The 27,139-nt window shown below is 35.7% G+C and overlaps 1 protein-coding gene across 2 annotated transcripts in view; it reads left to right on the top strand.

The window, feature by feature from the left end:
* ATP6V1H (ATPase H+ transporting V1 subunit H) overlaps positions 1 to 27,139 on the top strand; it is a 111,040-nt gene that overhangs the window by 41,405 nt on the left and 42,496 nt on the right. For both annotated transcript variants that reach the window (XM_043975830.1, XM_043975829.1), the window contains 3 exons: positions 4,011 to 4,108; positions 7,280 to 7,472; positions 18,187 to 18,365. In XM_043975830.1, coding sequence (XP_043831765.1) covers positions 4,011 to 4,108; positions 7,280 to 7,472; positions 18,187 to 18,365 — 470 coding nt within the window. The remainder of the gene's footprint in view (positions 1 to 4,010; positions 4,109 to 7,279; positions 7,473 to 18,186; positions 18,366 to 27,139) is intronic.

Raw genomic sequence — 27,139 nt, 5'->3', positions numbered from 1 at the left:
CAGGGAAAGACTTGTTTAAATTTATGCAGGGGCTATTCCTGAATCAACTCATTCTGTGTAATGAGATCATCGAATTATCAAGGCAAAGATCAGAATGAATAAAACACAAGAAACATCAGTTACTACTTTATATGCTTACATATTTATGCAAGTCTTACATATCCCAATTAAGGACACTGGACCCAAGATTAAGGTATTAGTAAGAAACAGAAGCTTTTTTTTTTTTTTTTTTGGCAGGGCAATGAGGATTAAGTGACTTGCCCAGGGTCTGAGGCTGGCTTTGAACTCAGGTCCTCCTGAATCCAGGGCCAGTGCTTTATCCACTGCACCACCTAGCTGCCCCCGAAACACAGGCTTTTGCAAGTGATGTTAAAGTATAGGCTACATTTTTTTTTTTTACCATTTTACATTGAGGGTGATATTCCCAGGGAATCCTTTTGCCTTCCACTGTCACTCTGGATAACTCCTTGTAAGGATTTGACACTTTGAACTTTTCTGATGGTTGGTTTGTGGATGGCTGGTTCTGCCTGTTACAGGCCTAGAATCTCATTCTGGTTCTGTCAAGCTCAACTCTGTTTCTGTTAAGTCACTGAAGGATGGGGAACCTAGGCACTTTTCACAGTGAACTATTACTTTGAGTAGTTGAGATCCTAGATAGTCAATGACTGATGTTTTGTGGCATCGATTCACTTCACACAACTTTGCTAATGCATATTTGAGTATGCCATATTAATGCTCACCATCAAGAAGCTGTTCCTTTGAGTGAAATAATGCTGTGGACACATTCTTTCCTTATGGCTATCTCTCCATCATATTCTTTGATCAAGGAATCCATCTTGACTCTAGCATTGTACAGGATATTCCTCTCAATGTCGTATTTAACCATTTTTTCCTGAATGATTTGGGCAAGGAATGCCAAGGCAGGCTTGGCAGTTGAGGAAGGATAGTGGACACTGACCATATGGGTGGGAGAAAAAGGGTTGGGGTGGAGCAGAAGGTTTGTTGACTAATTATTCCTTTTGCCTAGTCCATGTGTAAAAGTAAAGGGATGTATAAAGAATTAATTGTTATTTGAGGTTTTTATGCCTGGGCCCGCACTGGCCTGGGGCTCCGCAAACCACATGGTGATCCACCCACTGGTTGTAGCCGTTGCCATGGCGCCGGCACCTCACGTCATCACCACTTGCCAATGCCTGCATGGGCCTGGCAAACTTATGATGATTGGAAGCCTAGTGAGGGTAGTCATGTGACTGTCAGAGCGGCCATCCCATTGGCTGGGGCTATGTGGGATTTTTCTGGGATTGGGGGAGAATTGGACATTCTAACTGGACGTTGGAATGACAGGAGTTCTGCTGCGTATTCTCAGCTGATTCCTGGGCAGTGGTATCTTTACAGGTTGTATAATTTCCCTTTCCCCATTTTATTTCCTTTCCCTTGATCCTACGGATCCTCTTTGCATTTTTTTTTTTAAAGTTCATTCTTGTTAAAATAAATCCTGTTCTGTTTTGAGGGAGGCTGCCGGTCTCCTTCCTTGCCCCAATATTGCGGCGAGCTGCTTAGCTAACACTCCCCAATTAAAAATTGGTCCCCACAGATGGGCAGTGGGACCTCTGGAGAAATTTGACTATCATTATATTCTATTTAAGAGGTTGTGATTTCATTAACCTAGGGAGTAGATGTCCCTGAGTGGGAAAGTAGCAGCCAGGTGTATGGAGAATCCAGATTGAGTAGTGGAGTGAAGAAAGGGGCGAAAATATGTCAGACCAAAGGACACAATGTAAGCAAAGAGATTATAAGCCCTTAGCTTCTTCCAGATATGGTTTTTTGCAGATATTTTGGGACAGCTATCTTTTGAGGTATTCCTGGATATTATTTCTTAGTTCTGTCTTGAGTGGTTTCTTGCTCCATTGTGGCCTTCTGATCCATTTATGATTTAACCACACAACAGCTATTTTGACTTTGTGGGGTGGTTGTGGTTTTGGCTATCATATTTTTTTTTCCCTTTGTTGGGAGTGTGACTTATAGATTATTCTCCTTGGGTGTTGTATTTGCTAGTACTTAGTGCTAAGGCCTGAGTTTTTAATTTTAGGCATAAAGTATGGTTTCTATCCTGGGATAATGAAGACAGATCAAGACCAAGGGGAAAAATGCCTTAGGCATTGTTTGTTTTTCCCTGGCCTTGGACCCTAAGGGATTGATTATATTGCCTGATGTTAATGATCTTAAGACCCAGTGTAACTCCTCAGTCATGGAGGCATCTAATGGCGATTAGTTAGGCTAAATATTTTTCGGGGGACATCTTATGTAAACAATTGTCAAGAAGGATAACTCTTTGGATTTTATGAACTGTTTATTCCCATGTGGGTGGTGGTTATAGATCTGGGTGTGTTCTTATTCAGCAGAGACCTTCACAATTCCCCATGTATATTTCCCTCTCCACCCATGTATATTCTTGATATATACTTATATTCAGTAGAAGGATTTAAAAGAATCTTTTGCCTCCTTGATTTACTTTATACAGATCATAAACTTTCATTTGGATCCACTGTGTACCTGCTTAATATAGTAATCCTGTTGGTTATTGAAACAATTTTGGTTATTCGTTGAAAAAAATTTCTTCTTGAGATCTGTTTCATGATTGGATTAAAAAAAACAACCCCAAACTGAAATTCTATTTGATATTTAGATGATTTAGAAAAAATCATTGTGGTGCAGTGGAAAGAGTGTTGTATTTCTAGCCAAAGGACTTGGGTTTGGATGTTGATTTTGCTACTTAATACCCCTATGATTTGGGGCATGTCACACAAACTTTCTGAACCTCAGTTTTTTCAATTAGGAGGTGGAATAGATGGCCTTTTAGGGCCTTTCCAGCTTTATCTATTATCCCATGAGTTCCTCAAAAGCTTCAAACTTTGTTGTTATATTTTTGCCAGGTTAGTAGTTTATGTGATCAGTAATCGACACGGGGAAAATAATTATTTTTCTTGTTACTGCAAATTACATTTTGGGAAAATAGGTACTAATGAATTTTGAAATTTAACAATACACTTTTTCGTTGATATTCTACAAGATTTAAAGTGTTCTATTGAATGTCATGAAAAAGACTTAAATGTAGAATAAGACAGAGATACTTCAGAGACCCATGATTTTGTAGGTCTAGGTCTCCTCTTGCAGATTAGGACTCTATACCTTAGTGAAATGGTATTGTTGATCCCCCACGTCTTAGAAATTTATCATCTTGTGGCTAGCCTTATGATGAGCCTCTCCAAACTTAGCTAGGCTTTCTCCCATTTTGCTAGGCTGCTTCCTAGATGATAACAGATAAACAGTTCATTGCTGGGGAGTGTTTGAAAAGATCTTAATTATAGAGTCGTTGCCTCAGTTTTGGTATTTGGGATGCCTTATCTGTAATGAAAATACTGTACCATATATATCACTTTTATAGTAAATTATTTTAAGGCTGTTAGAACTAAGTATTCACAGAATATACTCATGAATTTAGAAGAGTATTTAATGCTAAGAGAACATTTTAAAAATCAGATTGTTTTCGTTTTTATACATATAAAGTTATATGTATCTTTGTACTTGAAGGTTCATTAAGAATGGTTTGCCTCTCATTTTATCATTAATTCTTACTCTCCTAAACATGTTTGATCTCTCTATACAGTGCCACTTTTTCATGGTAAGCGGTCCTGTTAAAAATCATGTTCAACTGAGAAGACAGTCTATAAGCTGTACTTCTCTCCTGCTTTTCCTTGAATCTCTTTAAATATATAAACAGTTTTCAATTGTTTGAGAGTTTAATATGGTAGATAATAATATAGGAAGAGCTTAGAACCAAGAGAGAATGATTCTATAAGGTCAGCTAAGTGGATTACCTAGCTTCAATGAGAAAAAAAGGCCTTCTCTAGTTGGAAGATATACACGTATGTGTGAACAGCTTTCAGATTTGGGTTCTTTGGATCCAAACTTTATGCTACCTTTAAGACTTTATTCTTTTTCTTACTTAGTGTTCCCAGTATGTGCAGTGTGTTGCTGGATGTCTTCAGCTGATGCTCCGTGTTAACGAATATCGCTTTGCATGGGTAGAAGCTGATGGGGTCAACTGGTGAGTGTCTTTTTGTTTGTGAAAGTGACATTTGAAGCATATAAAGCAATTTTTGCTAGTAATTTTCAGGAAAACTGGTTCAGTTAAACCTCTAGAATGTTGGTTTCATTTCCATGCCCTTTTCAATTCTCTTCAACTAGTATTTGTTATTTATCTTCTAGGCAGTTTGGACTTGTGTTTGGAGATAGAGATAGAAAAGATGAATAGCCAACATTCCCACTCAACTGTAATACAGATTAGGCAGTGAATGCCAAGGTGAAGGTCACACAAAATTCTATGGGAAACTGAGGAAGGAGAGCTCTCTTTCAGCTGGAGAATTATGGGAAGGTTAGATGAGATAGAACCTGAGTTGGGGGTTTTAGTAGAAGGCAAGCTCAATATGAGTCAGCAGTATGACATTATAGCATCCAAAGATAATGATATCATAGTCTGCTTTGAAAGAACCATAATGTCTATTATGCCCCAGTCTCAAGCACTCTATTCAGTTATAGGCAACATATCTTTTGAAAGACTCAGACAAGCAGGAGTTCATGCAGAAAAGTGCACCTACCACAAGGTTTAGCTAAATGAGGTTGAAGTGTTTACCCTGGAAGGGGACTATGTAGAACGGAACATGACAGCTGTCTTCAAATCATTAAGCATATATTAAGTACCTACCGTGTGCCAAGAAATGTGCTAGGTGCTAGGGATGCCAAATTTTTGTTATTTTTTAAGATGAATTAGACTGGTTCTGTTTGATCTCAGAGGGTAGAATTAGGAGCACTAAGCAGAACTTGCCAGGAGGAAGATTTAGACACAATACAAAGAAAAACTTTCTAACATTTAGGATTTTCCTGAAGTGGAGTGAGTTTTTTGGTAGTTCATAGGGTCATAGATTCTACAGGTCATAGACTTGTAGAGCCTCTCTAGTCAAACTGCCATTTTATAGATGAAATTGAGTCATAGATTAAGTTAAATGGCTTATACAGGGTCACACAGTCTGAGCAGGGACTTGTACACAATTCTTCATATGTCTTAAGTTCTGCACCTTATCCACTATGGTTAGTTGCTTTCAAATGGAACCTGAATGACCACTTGATTAAAATGTTGTAGAAATGGACTATAAGGCCTTTGAGAACCATTCTAATTCCTGAGACTTGACAGAAGGGAAGGATTTAAAAAAGTAGAGGTAGAATGTGGAGCATGAGGGAATAGACACAGAATTAGAATGCAGAGTGAGCAGCAAGTCCATTTTGGCTGGAATGTAGAGTGGGTGAAGATTAATATAGGGTCAAATAATAGACTGGCATGGTAGACTAGAGCAAAGCTTCTTAAACTATGGGTTACAACACCATATGGAATGGCATAACTGAATGTTGGAGTCACTAAAAATTTGGCAACAGTAAAAGGTTATGTATAGGGGGCAGTTGGGTGGTGCAGTGGATAATGCACTGGTCCTGAGTTCAGGAGGACCTGAGTTCAAATCCGGCCTCAGACACGTGACACTTACTAGCTGTGTGACCTTGGGCAAGTCATTTAACCCTCATTGCCCTGCAAAAAAAAAAAGCAAATAAGCAAAGGTTAAGGCAAAGTAACTGAAGAGACATAATGGTATATTTGCCATGGAAGAAGGAATATCATCACCACCACCATCACAACAACAACAACAAAAAATATTAGAGACAGAGGAAAATATAATCCTAACACTCATAACTTTAAATATGAATGGATTAAACAATGCAATAAAATAAAGCAACATATTACCAAAAAAGCGGGGGGGGGGGGGGCAGCTAGGTGGTGCAGTGGATAAAGCACTGGCCCTGGATTCAGGAGGATCTGAGTTCAAATCTGGATTCAGACACTTAACACTTACTAGCTGTGTGACCCTGGGCAAGTCAATTAACCCTCATTGCCCTGCTTTAAAAAAAAAAAAAAAAGAGGAAATGAGCAGAATCAGAACAATTTAGGAAAAATAAAAACAACCCAGGGACAGCTAGGTGGTATAGTGGATAAAGCACTGGCCCTGGATTCAGGAGGACCTGAGTTCAAATCCGGCCTTAGACACTTACTAGCTGTGTGACCCTGGGCAAGTCACTTAACCCTCACTGCCCTGCAAAAAACAAAACAAAACAAAAAAAACAACCCAGTAAAAGCAAAAGGTTATGTATATCTATTTTATTTACCTATCTACATGGAGTCACATAAGAATTTCTTGGGCAAAATGGGGTCATGAGTGGAAAAAAGTTTAAGGAGGCCTGTACTAGAGGCAGGTTGACTAGAGTCTTAAATGTCATACCTTTAAGGAGTTTTGTTGTTCACCCTTCATTTTTGTTACTTGGTAGCCATTGAAGGGTTTTGAGAAGGGATAAGGAAAATGAGATTAGGAAGTATATGGTGATGTGAAGTATGAGCTGATGTGAGAATAGGGATAGGAAGACTGCTTAAGAGATAATGAAACCCTGAACTAAAAAGAACTGACAGCAGATTAAAGATCTATTTCACAAGGAGAAATGATAGATTAGCATGTGACTGAAAGTAGGGAGTGAGGGAGATGGAAATGTCAGTGGTAGCTCCAAGGTTTCAAACTTGAGTGACTGGAAAAATGGCATTAAACTTAAATAAAAATGGGGGAGGGGTACAGTTTTTTGTGAGAAGATGAGTTCAGTTTTCAACATGAAGCTTGAAATGCAGTGGGGCAGCCACATATATTTAGTTGGTAGTTAGAAATTCAGAACTGAAACTCAGGAAGAAGTTGGGAGAGAGCGATTGGTTAGTCTAGTCATTTATATGGATCTGATAAGTGGAAGTGGATGAGATAACATCCATTCCAGGAATGACAGCTAGGTGACTGTACTGCTGTATGTGGCCAGCAGTCTGTGTAGAGACCCTCATATTGGTTTTGGGCAGAGGGCATTTGAAAGCAGTGAAGGTGTAAGTATTCAGGATGGAATTTTGTGACCTTGTAACTGGCCTTGTTTCTTAGACTTGAGTTATGAGGGAGGGAGTGTAATTTGAGGCTGGTCTTCAATGAGTGGGCTCTTAATTGCTTAATCTTTATTGCCGATGAGGGAAAATTGTATGAATGTAATTCATGATGATTTGTTTTATTAGTTATCATACTTAAATATGGTTTTCCTTTGTTTTATAGCTTACCATAATTAAACTATTTTTAAAAATGTGTTTATTTTTTAGTATAATGGGAGTTTTGAGTAACAAATGTGGCTTCCAACTCCAATATCAAATGATTTTCTCAATATGGCTACTGGCATTTAGCCCTCAAATGTGTGAACATCTTCGTCGATATAACATTATTCCTGTTCTGTCTGATATTCTTCAAGAATCTGTTAAAGAGAAAGTTACTAGAATCATCCTTGCAGCATTCCGGGTAAGTGTTTTGATTGTGGTAACATTGCGATATTACTGACGCTCAGAGTTGGGAGGGTCCTTAGGGACTGTTTTAGTTCATACTATGCTTTAAACAAAAATCCCCTCTGCAACACACCTGTTAAGTGGTTAACCAGCATTTCATTGGAGACTTCCAGTTGGTGATAGAGATTTCATCACCTCTCAGAGGCAGCCTGCTCCACTTTTGTATAGGTCTAATTGTAATGAAAGAACAGAATGGAAGAAAATAAAAATATACAGAACATATTCCTCATCATATGGTTCCTATTTTCTTAATCCCAGTACTTAATTTCAAATTTGATGTGTTTAAAGCTCTTTTTAGGAAGGAGCAAAATGCAGCAATCATTAGTCTAAAACAACTTATTTTAAAAAGTCCATTTTAACTGTTTCTTTTCTTTTAGAGATCCTAAGATATTCACATTAAACCATTTATCTAAGAATCCACTTTAGATTCATTGTTTTCTCTAGATTCATTTTTTTTTTTGAGGCAGAGAAAGGGCAAGTTTTCTTTTTAACTAGGGTAGAATGAATGACATTGCTTTTTAATTGACTTCTTTAATTCCTTTATGAATATTAGTTTTGTTTATTTTACTAAAAATAGTTATAATATTTTAAGAATTAAATATGGCATTGTATATGTCACAAAATTACTTGTGACCCATTTTTTTTTTTTTTAAGTGAGGCAATTGGGGTTAAGTGACTTGCCCTGGGTCACACAGCTAGTAAGTGTGTTAAGTGTCTGAGACTAGATTTGAACTCAGGAACTCCTGACTCCAAGGCTGGTGCTCTATCCACTGTGCCATCTAGCTGCCCCTGTGACCCATTTTTAAAAGAGAAAATTTAGTTGCTAGAAAGAGCATTGGAATCAGGTGATCCAAGTTTTATTCTGCCTCTTCTATTGAACCATAGCACAAAATCACTTAATCTATGCTTGTTTTTCTTATGTGAATGGTTGGGACAAGAATTCATAAAGTTTATTGAAGATTAGATAAGGTTAAGTACTCTGAACTTCTAGGAGTGAGAAATTAGATAAATATAAAGAAGTCTGATTATTTTAAATGATGGCTGCAGAATTACGCTGCCCAAGGCCCTCCATGATGAGCATCACCAGACTAGAAAATTTAGAAGTTTCTCTCTCTCTCAATGAGGGTTAAGTGACTTGCCCAGGGTCACACAGCTAGTAAGTGTCGAGTGTCTGGGGCTGAATTTGAACTCAGGTACTCCTGAATCCAAGGTTGGTGCTTTATCCACTGTGCCACCTAGCTGCCCCTCCCAATAGGAGTTTCTCAAAAAGTAAATCTTACCAGTTTAACTTTTTTTTTCCTGCCTCCTTTTAAAGCCAAGGTTATTCTCTTGCTATTGTTTTGGAAAGTAGTTATGTAGTATAAAGAAATTTAGAGATGTCTAAAATTGGTCATGCCAGGCAAGAGAAATGTTAAATCTCTTGTTTGAATCATAGCTTTAAACATGAATCAATTTTTGTTTGACTCTGTCTTGACAAGTCCACTGTAAAGCATGCTTTCTGAGATGGCATGGTTAAAAAAGACAAAAGGTTATGTATGACAAGTGTATGGTCTTTCTTTCATCTATGATGACTTAGAAGAACCTTTCTCTCCCTTGGGGGAATATCAGTAGCCTTTATTAAAGGTGAAGAGGATAAGGGACACAGCTTTCTCCTCATTTCAGTCTTTCTACATATTAAAGTATGACTGCTATTCATACATAGTTCTTCAGCCTCACTAAAGGGCTGGTATCTTGATCTAGGATCCTCTTAGCTTTATGTTGAGGCTAGTCAAGGATTTCAGCTCTGCTTTGTTTAACTCATAATCTTGACATTTCATTTGTAATAATTTTAATATACTTGACAGTTTTTAAAAAAATATAAATTATACTGAAATTATATATATAAAAAATATAAATTATACTGAAATTTCACCTGTAATCTTGGAATTTAATGTGAACCATATTGTTTTGGTGACATCTGTAAACACAGATCTAAACCTGGATTCAAGACTATGTAAGTGACTATACTCAATATATTGGGAAGCAATGTAGTGTAACAGACAGAAAGAACATGGAACTGGAAATTAGGAGATTTGGAGAGTTTGGATTTTGGACCTAAGTTGGGCACTAACTTCTTGTACAACTTTGAGAACGTCACTTAACTGCTCTGGGCCCGTTTCTCCATCTGCAGAAGTGAGAGTGTTAACTTAATGACCTCTGAGGTCTACCCCATCTGAAGTCTAACATTTCATTAATTCTCTATTTTTTATTTTAATGAAAGATATTTAAGTCAATAGCTCTTAAGCCTCTTCTGCTAAATATGGGATGATGATATCATATGCCCTTTGATAGAAAGAACTTTTTTGTCTTCCTTCTGTTCTGGATGTCTTTGGGCATGCATAATTCTTATATACAGGATAAAGCTTTGATACTGTACAGTAATGGAGTGTTATCCAACTAGAAGCCATGCACTAGGATAAGATAGCTACATTTATTTTTCTCATTCTGAGATCCTTCTAACCTTTTAAAAAGACCCAATAGGGAGCATGATTGAGACTAGTCTACTCTTATATTTTGTACCACATCCTGAATCTTAGGAAAACTTTAATGCTAAAGAATTTAGTGAACCTGCTAATCTGCTATAAGTTGAACTAATTGAGTAGTTGTTGATTTTTAAAAAAATTGTTTGGACACATTCTTTTATTTTTGGGAAATATCAGTCAGTTATTCTTAGCACCAGATCGCTGTAAACTTTCTAGCAGTTGAATTAGACTTGGATTGATTAGGCAATCTTTATCACCCAAAATAAATTAGAGTGTTCGCAAGATATAACAGATAAAGTTAGTAAAGACCTTCTATTGTTTAGGACCTTATACCTACTACAATTTTTCATTTGATTTTCTTCAGTGTTAGTAAGCTCATGAACTTAAAATGGCCAATAAGTTATGTGAACAAGTTATTAAATATTTTCTATGTGCCAGACAATGTTCTAAGAACTGGGGATAAAAATATAAGTGAACGGAAAGATAATCTCCCCACCCCGAAGAATCTTTAAATTCTAATGGTGGAAGACAAGATATAAAAAGGAAGCTGAAAAGGCAGGGAAGAGGAGTGGTGGCAGAATCTGGAGAAAGAAAGCTGTCTAGGTTGGGCTTGTCTTCAAAATGGAAGTTCCAACAGTGGGAGAGGTCAGCTGAGGCATGGTGGTAAAGTCTAGATAATGAAGAGATTTTTTTCATAGTGGTTTTTGTTAGTTGCCTTTAGTATTGATGATTGTAGCTTATTGAAATAATTGATTCTGTGGCCTGGTTATGTAAGGGCCAAATTCAATGTTAAAACTGATATTGGTATAGAGCCATATTTCAGGATTCCGTTGTGATGATCTATCAGCAAACATTTATTAAACATCTTTTGTTTGCCTAGTACTGTGCTAGATACTTAGGGGAGAGTGCTGGAGGTAATTATTTTGGGGTTTTTTTTTTTTTTTTTTTGGAGATGAAACAAGCATGTGAAATAACTAACACAAGACAGTATATAAAAACTTAAAATAAATAGCTAAGTTTTGTTTTCATAGACTTGTTGAAATTTTGCCCATTCTTAAAGACCTTGCTTAAATATCTTTTAATTTGTGAAACCTTTTTTGATCTCTTCCAATCAAAAATCATTTTCACTTTCTTGGACATTCATAAACTAGCTTTCTGTACCTTTCATATTTTCTTATATAATTTTCTGCATACAATTATGTGTGGGTCATATTCTCCATTAGAATTTAAGTCCTGTAGAAATAGGGATTGTCTTAATCATATGTTCACATCTTCTCTAGGGGCCAATATAGTGCCTTGTGCATAAATGGCATTTAGTAGTTATTTCATGAACTTGAGGAAGATTTGCAGCTCATTGGATAGATCTTTCTGTGAAGGATATATGGGAGCACATGGCTAAGAATTATATAGGACAAGAAGGTACGGATTGATTACGAACTGAACTCTTGGATGAAATACCCTTGGCAATAAGATCTTGGATCCATTAAAATGTGAAAAAGTTAACATATGGATCAGTTATTTGATATCCTTTTGATTATCATTTGTAGGGATAATAATGCCTTCCATGATTAAAAAAAATTGATGTTTCCCTTTTCCAGATATCTTGAAAATTAGTCCTTTTGAAACTTTCAAAATTATGTTACATTTAACATGGAATTTTTCTTTATTTGCGTGGTCCATTTCAACTGTTATTCCGACTTCATTTTCTTAAGTGTCATTTTCACTCCCTCATATATGTAAAGAACCTTGGGTACTGCTCTGTTGTTATTCTACCAGAACTTGTATTTGACCCCTGGAATCTTGGACTTATTTATGAAGGTGAGCTTTTGCCTTATCTTGTCCAGAACCAGGCTTCCATGCTACATACTAGCACTTGCATTTTGTAGCTCAAGGGCAAAGATAAATTGTTTGAGAATCAGCTGTTTGTGAGTAGTCAGTTCATAGCATAAGTAAGATTCAGCTCTAGCCTGAAGGGGTTAAGTTTACAAGGCTCTGTGTCTAATCGAAACAAACCATCAATAAATGAATAAATATGCACACACATACATATATGTTTTTATATATACACATACATGCATACACACATAAAATATAAATAATTATTTTTGAGGAAGTACTTAAGTGTAGCTGGAAGAGCGTAGAAAAACTTCATATTGAAGAGTCTAGAGCTTAATTTTGAAGTAAACATGGGATCTAAGAGATATAGGCAAGGAGGGAAGAAATCACTTTCCATTTCTGGGCTTTCATTTCCTCACTTGGAAAAGAACTTTTAAAAAAGGAGGGGGAGGGGAGATTGGTCTAGATTAACTGTAAGGTCCCTTCCAACACAACCATTCTATGATTTTATGATTCAGTATCCCTAGGGTTCTTGGCTTCTGTCAACAGTTGCAAATAAGTGATTTTAGACACACAGCAAATTGAAATCCATTTATTCAATTGGTTACAGATTTTTGCTTTTGCTTTCAAAAGAATCACAGTCTGACAGAAATCACGTGATGAGAAACAGATTTTTTTTTTATGTCCTTGGAGTTAGATACCCTGATTAATATCTTAACTCTCCCATTTACCAGCTATGTGACTTTGGGCAAAGGAGGTTGGACTAGATTCTCTCTAGGTTCTCTTTCAGCTCAAAATTCTGTGACATTTGTAATACTCAGTTAAAAAATGGGCAGATATTTTCTTTCAGACATTGTTCAGTGTTTACCATGTCCAGAGATCTCTTGATTCTCTTCTTGAAGAAAGTATATACAATATAGAAACAGGAGATTTTTGAGTAATCTGTAAGCCTCTTTATTTTTTTACTCTTTTTTCCTGGAGTAATTTGTTTAATTTCTTTTGCCTTTCTTGATTTCTATATTTACCTTTTTTGTGTTTCTCCTGTATGGGGCATTTGCAAATCAAATAATCTTCTCACCTGTGTTTTTCTTTATAGGCGTGCTTCAAATGTCTCTTTTATTGAACCTCTGGGTTTTTTTTTTTGTTGTTTGTTTGTTTTTGTTTTTGTTTTTCCATGAATGTTTTAGGCTCAGGTTTTCCAGGTATGTCACCTTGGGTTGCATGTTGAGCTCCTTTGTTCTTTGGAAAAAGTTATTCTATTCCCCTGAGGTTTCTGGGAGTTGTAGAAGAGGTTTTTTTATTATTATTCAGATTTCCTTTTCTTTGTATTTGAAGGGCTTTTTATTTCTTAATCTAGAACCATGTATTCTACAATCTGTGCCTACCTGCACATTGAAGTCAAAGTACATATTGACTTGGTTTGGAGCATCTTGGTAAAAGCTACAGATAGTGATACTTTTTCTGCCACAGATAGTGATATTTGATCCATAATTATCTTCATGGTGGCCCATTTATTTAGACTCTTCATGAGCTCTGCAAGGTAAGGTGACCAAGTGTTCTATGAAAACATAACTTTTGGGGGTGGGCATCTCAGTACATAGCTGGGTTATCTTTTGAGCTCAGAGAAGATTGGTTTGTCAACAGAACTGTACTCTAGGTCTTTGCAGTTTGGTAGAAGTTACCACACCTTGTTATCTTGATATTATATTTGAGAACCTAGGGTTACTGCCTTTCTAGTGCTACAGAATTCATTATTAACTGATAAATCCAGTCATCTAAGCCAAATCCCTTTTTTCTTTTAACCAAGTAAGTTTTTTTAATAAAGTAACTATGCTAGAGAAGGCAACTTTGTGTAGTGGAAAAAGGAGTGGATTTGAAGTCGGGAAGGCCTGGCTTTAATTCCTGTCCCTGACACTTATTAAATATGTGACTATGGGAAGTCACTTAACCTCCATAAGTCTTAGTTTCTTTATATGGAAAAAAAATTATACCTGTAGTGCCTTTCTTAGATAGTGTATGTGAAGTACTTTGTAATATTTTGAGCATTTTGCACTTATCACTTATTTATCACTACATAATTCTTTTTTATTCATCAATGTGTATATCTTTTAAACATTCTAGATTATTTTCAATCATTTGTACTGTTAGCTTTTGCAGTATTTATATTTAATCATTATAAAAAAGGAACTGTGACATTATCAAATCAATTTTTTTAATTTTAGAATTTCTATAAGAGGAAAATAGGAACACAGTTTCTAACACTGCTGAAGTAGAGACAGCCCTAATTCACTTAAAATAGAAATTATTCATTATTCTTTCAGTCTTATTTAAAATAATTCTCTTCAGTCAGAAAATCTGTCATTTGTATATTAAGAGAAAGCCCCAAAAAAGATAACCTGTAAAAATGTATGCCTTCTCCTTTCACATTTCCTTCATCTATTTTTTATGTCTCATATATTCCTAGTTATTTCCATGTTATCTACTCCATTAGAATGTAAGCATTTTTTGTTTTTTTTTTGCTTTTAAAAAATTTTACTGGGAAGCACATTACCTGGCACATAGTAAAATATTTAATAAGTGCTTGTTGACCAAGGTCACCAGACATCTCTGTTTTCCTATCCTTACTTGGGTTGGAAAAATAATTCGCTGTGACTTTTTCTTAGATTTCCTAGTCAAGATTTGGCCTTTTGCCTTTTCTAGGTCTTTTGGGGGGTGTTAGAAGGGGAGCTTACTTTGCTTCTTCCTCTATTCTTCCATCTGGATTTCATCTTGGCTTCACCTCTCCCCTGTAGGATTTCATTCAACTTTGTAAGGCAATTAGGTATACTTGGTTATAAACCCACACCTTTTGCCTTTTGGAACATTGTATTCCAAGAGTTCCTCTTAAGTCCTGTGTCATTCTGATTGGCTTCTTAGGATTATTATTATTATTTTTTAATGTGGAAGCTCTAGATTTTGATTTTTTCTTCTGGGGTTCCTTTCAGGAGGTGATCAGTAGATTCTAGTTTTGTCTCTGGTTCTAAAAGAGCTTGGCATTTTTTATTTGTAATGTCTTGATATGGCTAATCTGGACTCTGAACTCTTATTTAAAAATCATTGTTTCAGGGAAATCTAATGATTCCTAAATGACTTTGCCTTGACCTGTTTTTCATGGCATTTGTTTTTGAATTAAAATTTTATCATATGTTTCCAGTCTTTCATTTTGTTCTAATATTTCTTGGCTCGTGGAGTCATTTTTTTTTTCCCTTGTGAGTTGTAGGTTGCAGTGACTGAGTTTATTCTCTTCTTCTATGTTGAATATTTAGACATTTCTAGACCTGTAATAATTGTTCATAGTAGTCACTGTCTTATTTAATTTACTCATCTTGCCAGCCTTAGTTCCTGAATTAGACTGTGCGCTACAGACTGGTTCTGCCTCCCTCTGTGCTTTTAGGTGGGTTATTGGCCGTGTTTAAACATGTGCTTAGTTCGACTTTGGTCATGTGAGGTTAATGATTTATTTGAGGTTGATGATTTATTTGCTTGTGTTAACTTTGATTGTGGCTCCCGTCCCTATTGCCTGTAGGTTACTTTTTTTTTTTGTGGGACAGTGGGGGTTAAGTGACTTGCCCAGGGTCACACAGCTAGTAAGTGTCAAGTGTGTGAGGCCGGATTTGAACTCAGGTACTCCTGAATCCAGTGCTGGTGCTTTATTCACTGTGTCACCTAGCTGCCCCTTCTAGATCACCATAGATTACTTTTTGTGCAGTTCTGTGGTGGACAGAAATCACTGTGATTTCTTATTGGATTTCTTGATCGCTATTTTCCTCTTTTGGTATCTGTGATACTGCATCATGTTTCTCTACATATAACTTCTCTAATTTCTTTTCCTCTTTTTTCCTTCTTATCCCTCCCTATAGTTTTTTCTACTTTAATACTTACTTCATAAGTAGAAGCTTGTGAGTGAAGCAAACCTCTCTTCTTTAGTAGTATTTCTGTGTTATCATGGAGTACTGAAAAGAGTATCAGGTTTGAACTTGGAAGACTTTGGATTACCCTGACATTAGAGTAATTACTTTCCCCAAATATCTATTTTCTCATCTGTTAAGTGGAGCTCTGTTAAATAAACCTTTTAACTATGTGTAATACTTAGCTCATACAGTTCCTCAAACATTTTGCAAACTGAAATGCTAAATAATTGGGTTAAGTATGGTTATTCATCAGTAAAGAATGTCCTACTCTGATGCTTCATCATGATTTGAAGGCCAGTAGAATAGGAGGTTCTACCTTTCCAGTGATAGATGTTTTAGGACTATTGTATATAAGGAGATACTCGTTAATATTAGCTTGATCAGTAAGTGGTGAGTTTCTTGGTTGTAACAAATGATGAAACAAAAAATGCAAAATGGTCTTCATTTTATACAGCCCACTCCATTTTACAGAGATGGGGAAGGGCCTGTTTAAAAAAAAAATCACAATTTTTAGATACTCTAAGCATTAATTTAGTTGTCATGATAAAGATTGGTGATATTAATGCTTGATGATTGGACTATCTTTTCCCCTTCTTAAAAAATTTTAAGTGCAACAGGCAAATAGCCATTTAAACAAAATTTTAGCCTCTGCTTTTATCTTTTGGCATATAATGGGGATGTGAAATATCTGATGTTAACTTGGTTTCACAGATGACATTGAGATGTCATCTGGTCTTTTGGACAGCCACCAAGAGTTCACATAACCACTAAGGAATACAATTGTACATCTTTACCATAGCTTTTTTTTTTTTTTTGAGAGTCAGTGGGGGTTAAGTGACTTGCCCAGGGTCACACAGCTAGTAAGTGTCAAGTGTCTGAGGCTGGATTTGAACTCAGGTACTCCTGAATCCAGGGCCAGTGCTCTATCCATTGTGCCACCTAGCTGCCCCATTTACCATAGCTTTTTAAGTTCTGAATGATAATATCCCCCAAAGTCCACAGCATAGGCAATGCTCTTTTCATAAAAATTGCCCTCTGTTCATAAACCTACCTCCATTCTCTTTTCTTTCTTATTTTTCTATTTGATCCAGCCCAAATGCTTTTTTTCTTGCATTCATTGGTAAAGCCTTTTATTTTCTTTATTCATTTAAAAAGCAAATAAGTAGGGGGCGGCTAGGTGGCGCGGTGGATAAAGCACCGGCCCTGGATTCAGGAGTACCTGAGTTCAAATCCGGCCTCAGACACTTGACACTTACTAGCTGTGTGACCCTGGGCAAGTCACTTAACCCCCCATTGCCCCGCAAAAAAAAAAAAAAAAGCAAATAAGTCAATCATTGAATTTTTTCTAAACAGAATTGTTTTCTTATTCATATGGCCCTCATTGGATTTTTTTTTTCCTCTTTGGGGTTACTAAATTTAGTTTAGAGAGAGGTTCCACATCCTCTCTATGTACAGCATTAATATTATTGGAGAATTTATGACTTTTCAGAACATTGCTAAAGGACAACAATATTTCGTATTTGGTATTGATTATTTTGTTAAAATTTTGGAAAGAATTTTGAGGAGCCATTTCACCTGAATCAGTGAGCAAATACCCTATAATTAAGTGTTAAATTGTAGTATGTAGGTGCTTTAAAATGAAAAATTATCTGGAGAGAGAGAGATTTTAGATGAAAAGCACCATATATAAATATGGAAGTAAAAATGCCTTTTATAGATGAAGGACACTAAGGAGATCAGCATAATTAAGGTAGATGGTTTTGTCAGAGTATAGTGAGAGATAAGAATTGAACCAGAATTTGAAGGGTCTTCAGTACCAAGCATAGAAAGTTGGCTGTGATGCTATGGACCTTTATGCTAGGGAGTCATGTAAGGGTTTTGAGCAGGGGAGTGACATAATGAAAAGAATTTCAAGAAGATGAGTCTTGTGGCATTGGGTAGCATAAATCAGTGATATCAATTCAAGGATTCTTTTGAATAATCCAGTTGTGAAATGATAAGGGCCCTTGATTAGAATGGTGGAAAAGAAGGTATGAACCTAAGAGAGTCTGCTTTAGATAGGAAATAGAATCAATGATTTGGCCTTTTCTTAAGGTTAGAGCTCTGTATAGCAATTTTGACTAAGTAGTTTGGACTTAGGTAGTCATGATTTCATATTTTAACCTAGTAATAATGTAGGATATAAATTACTTTGTCCTGTTTTTGTATATCTTTCACTCAAATTCACTAATTAGTCAAGCTATAGATATGTTCATTTATAATGCTTTAATATAAATGCCATTTAGTTTACTTATTTTCTCTTCCATACATTGCATTCCTCATATTTTAAGTCTGATTTGAAACTTACATTTTTCTAATTTAGAACTTTTTAGAAAAATCAACTGAAAGGGAAACTCGCCAAGAATATGCCCTGGCTATGATTCAGTGCAAAGTTCTGAAACAGTTGGAGAACTTGGAGCAGCAAAAGTATGATGATGAAGATATAAGTGAAGATATAAAATTTCTTTTGGACAAACTTGGCGAAAGTGTCCAGGATCTTAGGTATGTGATAGCATGACTTAACTTGAATAATTTTATTTTAAGGTTTCAAGTGTGTGCATGTAGCAATCCATATATTTTAGGCAAATTGGGAGGACCTGTGGTGAATAATTGTATTTTAAAATAGAATTAGACAAAGATTCAACCTTTCCCTTCCCCACCCCAAAATACAATTTAACAGACCTGTTAAACTGTAATGCTATAGCATATTACAGAGCTAAGAGTATGATCTCATGGAGATTTTAATTTGATAAGGGGGGCAGTGAGGGTTAAGTGACTTGACCAAGGTCACACAGCTAGTAAGTGTCAAGTGTTTGAGGCTGGATTTGAACTTAGGTCTTCCTGAATCCAGGGCCGGTGCTTTATCTACTGTTCACCTAGCTGCCCTGAGAAGTCCTCCCTTTTAACAAATACATATAGTCAGACAAAAGATATCCACACTTAGACTAGATCTAAAAATATTATATCTCATTCTGCATCTCTAATCTCTCACCTCTTTACCAAGAGCTAGAAGGCATGTTTTGTTGTCAGTATTCTGAAGTCATGACTGTTCATAGAATTGATCAGATTTCTTAAGTCTTTCATAGCTATAATACTTTGATTATCATGGAAATTTTTGTCCTGGTATTGCCCATTTTGGCTTGCATCAGTTTATGTAAGTTCCTGAGCGTCTCAGAATCCAACATAGTTGTTATTTTTTATGGCCAAAAAATATCACATTACATTCATATATTAGTGGACACCAGTTCTTTCCTGTAACAAAATGTGCTGCTATAAATATTTTTGTACACGTTATACCTTTCATTCTCTTGGAACTTTTTGGTGTATATACATAGTGGTATTTGGTTTTCCCAAATGGTTGGATCATTTACAGCTCCAACAACTTTAGTAATGCTTTAGTAATGTGCCTATCCTCTGTCAGGCCCTCTAGCTGTTGTAGTTTTTACCATTTTTAATCTTTATCTTATGGGGCAGAATTTAAAAAAAATTTACATTTCTCTTGTTAATAGGAAATTTTTTTTTTATATGCAGGGCTATAACTTGAATGTCTTCGTTTGAAACCTGCCTATTTCCTTTCACTATTTATCAATTAGGGAATGACTCTTGTTCTGATATATTTATATTAATTCCCCATATATATATTAATTGCTAGACCTTTTTCAGGCAAATTTGTTGTAGAAAATTTACCCCATTTAACAGATTCTGTGCAAATTCTTTCTGTATTAGTTTAACTTGTGCAAAAGATTAATTTTTATTTAAAAAATCCATTTATCTTGAAATGTCATTTAATCCTTATTTAGTTAAGAATTCTGTCCCTAGGCATAGTTGAGAAAGATATTTCCTCTTCTCCTCTAATTTATTAATGATACAACATTTTTCATTTAGATCTTATTTCAATTCTGCAAGGTTTTTTTTTTTTACATGTTACATTCAAATTATGTTGCTTTATTCTATTGTTTTTGGATTTTATTCACCTAATCTGTTCCATTGATCAACTTTTAGATTTCTTGACCAGTACCAGACAGTTTCAGTGGTTACTGTATTATAGTATAGTTTGAGGGGGCAGCTAGGTGGCGCAGTGGATAAAGCACCGGCCCTGGATTCAGGAGTACCTGAGTTCAAATCCAGCCTCGGACACTAGACACTTACTAGCTGTGTGACCCTGGGCAAGTCACTTAACCCCAATTGCCCAGCAAAAAAAAAAAAAAAAAGTATAGTTTGAGATCTTGTACTCCTAGACCCCCATCATTCCTACTTTTTTTCATTAATCTTGAGATTCTTGATATTTTGTTTCTTCAGATCATTTTTGTTATGATTTTGAAGTAAGCCTTCCTTGGTTTGGTATGGCACCAAATTTGCGAGTTAGTTTAAGTAATATTTCTGTTGGCATAGCCCAAAAATAAGCAATAAATATTTTCCCATTTATTTAAGTTACCCTATATATTTCCATAAAGTGTTTGTTTTGTAGTTGTATTCATATAAGCCCTAAGTGCCATGGTAGATTGATTCCCAGACACTTTATATAATTGTAGTTACTTTGAAAATTATTTTTATACTTTTATTTGGTCTTGTTAGCAATATACAGAAAAGCTGATAATTTTTGTGTTTTTTATAATATTGCTAATTTATTGAAATTATTTTTCTGTTGATTTTTTTTTTTTGGTGGGACAATGAGGGTTAAGTGACTTGCTCAGTGTCACACAGCTAGTAAGTGTCAAGTGTCTGAGCCCAGATTTGAACTCAGGTCCCCCTGAATCCAGGGCTGGTGCTTTATCCACTGCGCCACCTAGCTGACCCCTTTCTGTTAATTTTTTTGTTTATTTGTTTTTTGGTGAGGCAATTGGGGTTAAGTGAATTGCCCAGGGTCACACAGCTAGTAAGTGTCAAGTGTCTGAGACCGGATTTGAACTCAGGTCCTCCTGAATCCAGGGCTGGTGCTCTATCCACTGCACCACCTAGCTGCCCCCTTTCTGTTAATTTTAATTGAATTTTTTGTGTTCTATAAATAATCATATAATCTACAAAGAACAATAATTTTTTTTATCTGTTGCTTACATTTTATTCCTCGATTTATTTTCCTTGTTTTATTGCTATAGCTGTCTAATAAATTATTAGTAATGATGGTCATTCTTACTTTAGGGGAAGGGAATAAGTATTTACATAGTATATAGTATGTGCTAGGCACTGGACTAATCACTTTAAAAAATTATCTCATTAGATTCTCACAACCAACTTTGGAGGTGGATGCTATTATTATCCTCACTTTATAATTGAGGAAACAGACAGATTAAGTTACTTGTCCACACTGTCCACTAGCTGTTACACAGCTAGTAAGTGTCTGAAGGCAGATTTGAACTCAGTTCTTCCTGACTAGGCCCAGTGCTCTAACCACTGTGCTTTCATTGCACTACCAGCTGCTTCTTTAACCCTGTTCCTGTTGTTGCTTTAACCCTGTTCTTAATGGAAAGACTTCTACAGATAAAGTTAACTTTTGAATTTAAAAAGTTTTTTGCTATATTAAAGAAGAGTCTATTTACTTCTATGATTCTTAGTATTTTCTTTTGCATAATTCAGTTGTATTTTGTTGAAGTTTATATAAGATTTTAAAATAGTTTTTGTTATTAATGTGGCCTGTTGTTTTTAGTTCCTAATATTGACCAAGCCCTACATTCCTTATATAAATCTGGTTTGTACATGAACAACAATAGTCTTTTGAATATGTTGCTGTAACCTCTCTGATAATATTTTGTAATTATTTTGTATCAATATTCTTTAGAGATATTGGTCTGTAGTTCTTTTCTTTACCACCTCCTGCTTTAGACCTCAGTATCATATTTGTCTTTTAGAAGAAATTTGTTAGGATTCCTTCTTTATCTGTTTTGTTAATAATATTTTTTCTAATGTTGAAGTTAGGCCGTTGGACTTTGTGGTCAGGAAAACCTGAGTTTGGTTCAAATCCCTTCTCAGATACTTAACTGCTCTGTTACTGATGAAATCACTTAACTGCTACATGCTTATTTTCTTACATGTAAAATGAAGCCTTCAAGATCTTTTTCAAATAGAAATTTATGATAATTTTTCTTTCCCTTTTAAAAACCCTTAAAAAATAAAACAAAACCACACCCAAGTCCAGAGTTTTTTCTTCTTTGATCCTTGAAGACCATATGATTCTGAACAAACAGTTGTTTTATCTCCCCCTATTAAGCGGTCAATATTTGATCATCATTTAACTTCTTAATATTGTCCAAATAGATAAGCCATTCTGGGCTTCTCATGATTCCTGTGTTTATATTTCAGAAATTATGCCCAGAATCATTCTTTGCTTCTGGAATGCTTGAAAGTATTCTATTTAAAGTCCATTTCACTGTGGAATTTTATTCATTTTTGTGGGCTATGCTTTTCTTGGCTCTAAGCCCCTTTTTTCTTTTACCTTTTTGTATAAGATATTACACGTTTTTATTTTATTGTAATTGTTGGGTATAGTCGCAACCAGATTTGTGTCTCCACTCCTGTAGTTTTGGGCAGACTGGAAGAACTCACTGGTTTTTCTTTTTGGTTTTATATTGAATCTTTTTATCATCTGATACTTTTATTTATCATGCCTGAGCCCTGGGCTTTCATGGAGCCATCTTTGCCAAGAAAGCCCCATAACACTCATTTTTCCTGAATACTTAATGAGGTAAAGATGACAGTACTCACCACATTTCTTTGAAACTGTTTTTCTGGTATCATTAGACCTGAAATACAGGAACTTGTGCTCATTTACCCGAGTCCTTTAACTGATGACTGTCCTGGTGATAAATATAAAAGTTGGCTCTCTTTCTCCCTCCTCCTGACTCATTTGCTTTCTTTGGAACTAAATGTCAGTTACTTCCTATAGTGCATCTTTGGGAATTAGCATGGAGACATAAGTAATACTTTGTTCAGAACAGTTGGAGATTTAAAAAAACCAACCACTTCTAATGACTAATTATTTTTAAACTAAAGGGCTCAGTGCCTAAAGACATTGTTCAAGTTCTGAATTCATGGCAAAAATATAAATTAATAATGTTGCATTTTTGTTTTTGTATTTATGATCATAGACATTTTACAGTTGAAAGGGGCCTGATAGGTTATTTAGTTCAACATGTACCTCTTTCATGAATTCCCTATACAATACTGCAGATAAATGGTTCTCCAGTTTGTGCTTGAACACCTGTAGTAATAGGGGACTCACTGTCTCACACAATAACCCATTCTATTTTCAGGCATTCTTAATTGTTAGGAAGGTCTTCCTGTCACTGAACCAAAATTTGCCTTTTTTTAACTTCTGTCTATTCATCCTGGCTCTGCATTGTGGGCTTAAAGATTTAGTTTCATCCCTTCATTAATGGAAAGGTATTATGCTCTCTCTCCCCTTCCTCAACTAAGTTGTCATTTTTCTAGATTAAAGCACTGTTTTGTAAGTGAATTGGAGTACTTTTCTACTACCCAGATTACTTTTCCCTAGATTTCCTTAAGCTTGTGAATATAAAATATGAAATTTGGTTGACTAGTGCCAAGTTAGACTATTCTCTTGATTTAGGTACTGTACTTTTCTATTAATAGAGTATGAGGGGGGAAGCTAGGTGGTACAGTGGATAAAGCACTGGCCCTGAATTCAGGAGGACCTGAGTTCAAATGCAACCTCAGACACTTGACACTTCCTAGATCTGTGACCCTGGGCAAGTCACTTAACCCTCATTGCCCTGCCAACCCCCCCCCCCAAAAAAGCAACAACAGAGTATGAGATCTCTTCCCCCTACCCCTCCTTTTGGGGGTCTTTAGCTGTTATTTTATCAGTAAAGGGTCGTTCTCAAGGAGACCACCTTTTGAGGGTATCTGCAAGGTCGAAGCTATTTTTATAATAATACTAAGATGTTTTAATTTCTAATGCAGTAAATATATTTAGATATGACTTACACAGACAAAAGCTCTTTGGGATTCCTCAGTAATTTTTATGCATATAATGGGGTCTTGAGACAAAAAAATTTGAGAACTGTTACATCATCTACTCAGCTGCCAATTACAGCCTGAGAGTTTTGCTCAGCCACTGAGAAATTCAGTGACTTTCTCATGGTCACACAGCTAGTATGTGTTAAAGTCGAGATTCCAGTCTAAGTGTTCTTGTCTAGGTGGATAGAGAGAAGGAAAGTAGCAGCAACACCAATTAGATGCCTTACTGAGTTTTTTGGTCACCTAAAACTCTTAACACGTTAACTAGTCCTCATCTAGTCCTCCTATCCATCCTGTATTCTTGCAATAGATTATTTTTACTTATGTTCAGGGCTTATATTAATTCCCATTAGAATTCCTGTTTAGGAACAGAATTTCAAAGTTGGAAAGGACTAGAGAGATCACCTATCTAACTTCTTCCCAACATGCATAAGGAAGTTATCATTCAAACTTTGCTTCAAAAGCTCTAGTTTTTGCTTTCCACCATTGGATAGTATTAATTATAAGCAAATTTTCCCTTATATCAAATCTAAATACTTTTCTTTGAAACTTTTACCCACTGTTCTTACTTCTGCCTTCTGGGGACCAACCAGAACACTCCTTCTGCTGACAGTTCCTCAGATACTTAAAGACAAACACATTTTTGTGAATACTTAAAGACAAGACATTTTTATGAATACTTAAAGATGTAAATATTTACTTGGTAATTTGTCTTAGAATTTTACTGGGAACTTCTATCAAGTGCATTGGTTTACAGTTTTTAGAATTTACCTTTTTCCCCTATTAGAATTGTGGTGTTTGCTCATCTCCACTCCTCTGGAATGTTTTTATTCTTGACACCTTTTAAAGGTGATAGATTAGGGTTTCATGATGAAAAATTAAAAAAAAAAAATTCCCCCCCTTCCCCCCAGCATCTTTGATCCTTGGATTCAGAAAAGTAGATCCAGTTTCCTGGGCTTGAAGATTTGAACTTACTTGCTTTTGCATCTTAGCAAAAGCTTATTCTCTCTTAATCATATTTTTTCTGCCTTTTCCCGTAAAAAGATGGTTCTTCTTAAGAAGACAGAAGCAAAAATGTTTGAATAGTTTGGCTTTGCCTCTATATCTTCTTGTTTGTCTTTTTTTTTTTTGTGGGGCAAAGAGGGTTAAGTGACTTGCCCAGGATCACACATCTAGTAAGTGTCAAGTGTCTGAGACTGGCTTTGAACTCAGGTCTTCCTGAATCCAGGGCCAGTACTTTATCCACTGTACCACCTAGCTGTCCCCCTCTCTATATCTTCTTTATCAGTTGCTTTTACCTTCCTAGTTTTTCCTTCTTGTAGTAATAAGAACTTTTTAAACACATTTTATTTTCTTTTGCTTTTCACAAGTTGGTTCTCATTTATGTCCTTCTGACACTTTTTTATTGACCCATTCCATTTTTCCATCCTTTCTTGATTATATGATCCTGCTTCCATATTTTATATATGACCTTCAGAAACCCAGGCTCATCAGAGAGCTCCCTGTTAAATTATATTCATCTTTTTTTTTTTTTTTTTTTTGCTGGGCAGTGGGGGTTAAGTGACTTGCCCAGGGTCACACAGCTAGTAAGTGTCAAGTGTCTGAGGCTGAATTTGAACTCAGGTACTCCTGAATCCAGGGCCAGTGCTTTATCCACTGCTCCACCTAGCTGCCCCTATATTCATCTTTTTATGTGGCTCCCCATTTCCTTCATCCTTCATAAAAATTTAAGTTTTTGAGAGATGTTTATTCCTTTTTAGAGACCTTGAACATGGTATCATGACTGTTTTTTTTTTAACTTTTGAAATCTGATTCGTAATTTTTAGGGCATATTTCTATATTTAGAGTTTCTTTCCTAGGCTGTCACAAATTTTAATTAAAAGTTGTTACTCGGTAGGTTCCAATTGTATCCTCTTTCAACAGTCACTTCTATCTTGATCATTTGGATTCATTTCAAGATTCCTTTCAATGCATCCTCTATGAAGATCTCAAATTATCAGGAAAACAGTCTATAAATTTATCTGCCACTCTGCATTTAGCAGAAGAGACTTCAACTAGTTGTTTGGATAGCTGAGAAATTATTCATTAAATACATTATCTTACGTCTACCAGTTTTCCTGCTTATGTCACATAGCTATATAATTTTCTATTTCTGGTGTGCAGTAAGCACTTAATGAGTGTTTGTTGTTGTTGTTATTGTTGTTGTTGTTGTTTTAGTGAGGCAATTGGGGTTAAGTGACTTGCTCAGGGTCACACAGCTAGTAAGTGTTAAGTGTCTGAGGCTGGATTTGAACTCAGGTACTCCTGACTCCAGGGCCGGTGCTCTATCTACTGTGCCACCTAGCTGCCCCAGTGAATGTTTTTTGACTGACTACCTGTTCCTTCCCTTCAGTCTTCAACCAAATGTTCTGCACTGTGCCTTCCCCTTCATGTTCTTGTATTTAAAAAGGTATTTGTGTTTCACATAATAGTGCTACTTCATCTTCCCTTTAGTCAGATTTCATTTAATCACAGAATCTCATTTATGTCTAATCATCTATTTCAAAATATAACAAGAATCCTTTCTATAGCATCTCTAAGAGGAAGTAATAAAACCTTTACCAGACCTCCTGAGATGGGGGAATTCTCTAGCTATCAAGGTAGCCCATTCCACTTTTATCCATTGCTAATTATAAGGAAACTTTTCTTTATATAGAACTGAAATATGCCTCTGAAATTTCTTCCGTATGTTCCTATTTTTGCTTCTAGCCAGCTGGGGTTTTTGTTTTTGTTTTTACAAAACTTGTTTAGGTCCTCTTACAAAGAACAGGCCTTCATATAGTTGAAAATAGTTTTCTTTGTTCTTTTTAAATAACAAAGGTATATTTTTCCTTTGATATATTCTGATTGTGAATTCTATCTCATCAAATCTCACTTATACTTGTTAAGTCATATGTACACCCCTGTACCTCCTAGTGTTGTATAATTTTATTTACTTTGTCTGTTTCCTCGTAAGGAATTGAAAGACATATACTGATTTTAAGTGTGATATACTTTATACCAAGAATTTTAGCTTGACTATAACTTTTCATACTTATGATTAGGGAGCGTTTGACAGTGAAAATAGCATCATATTTGGGGACAGAGGACATGAGGTCACATGCCAGCTCTGTCTCTTAATACCGCTTTTACTTTTAGATAAATTACCTTCTTTGGGTGTCAGTTTTTCCACCTGTAAATGAGGAATTTAGATCTTCTCTGAGGTTCCTTTCAGCTCTGTATCTATGTGCCTCTTGTCTCTTCCAGTTGTATTATCTTGTGAT

This window comes from Dromiciops gliroides, chromosome 1, assembly GCF_019393635.1.
Source record: "Dromiciops gliroides isolate mDroGli1 chromosome 1, mDroGli1.pri, whole genome shotgun sequence".
In the NCBI taxonomy this organism is placed as follows: Eukaryota; Metazoa; Chordata; class Mammalia; order Microbiotheria; family Microbiotheriidae; genus Dromiciops; species Dromiciops gliroides.
The sequence above is the reverse complement of the archived record's forward strand: the minus strand, read 5'-3'. Positions and strand labels throughout refer to the sequence as shown.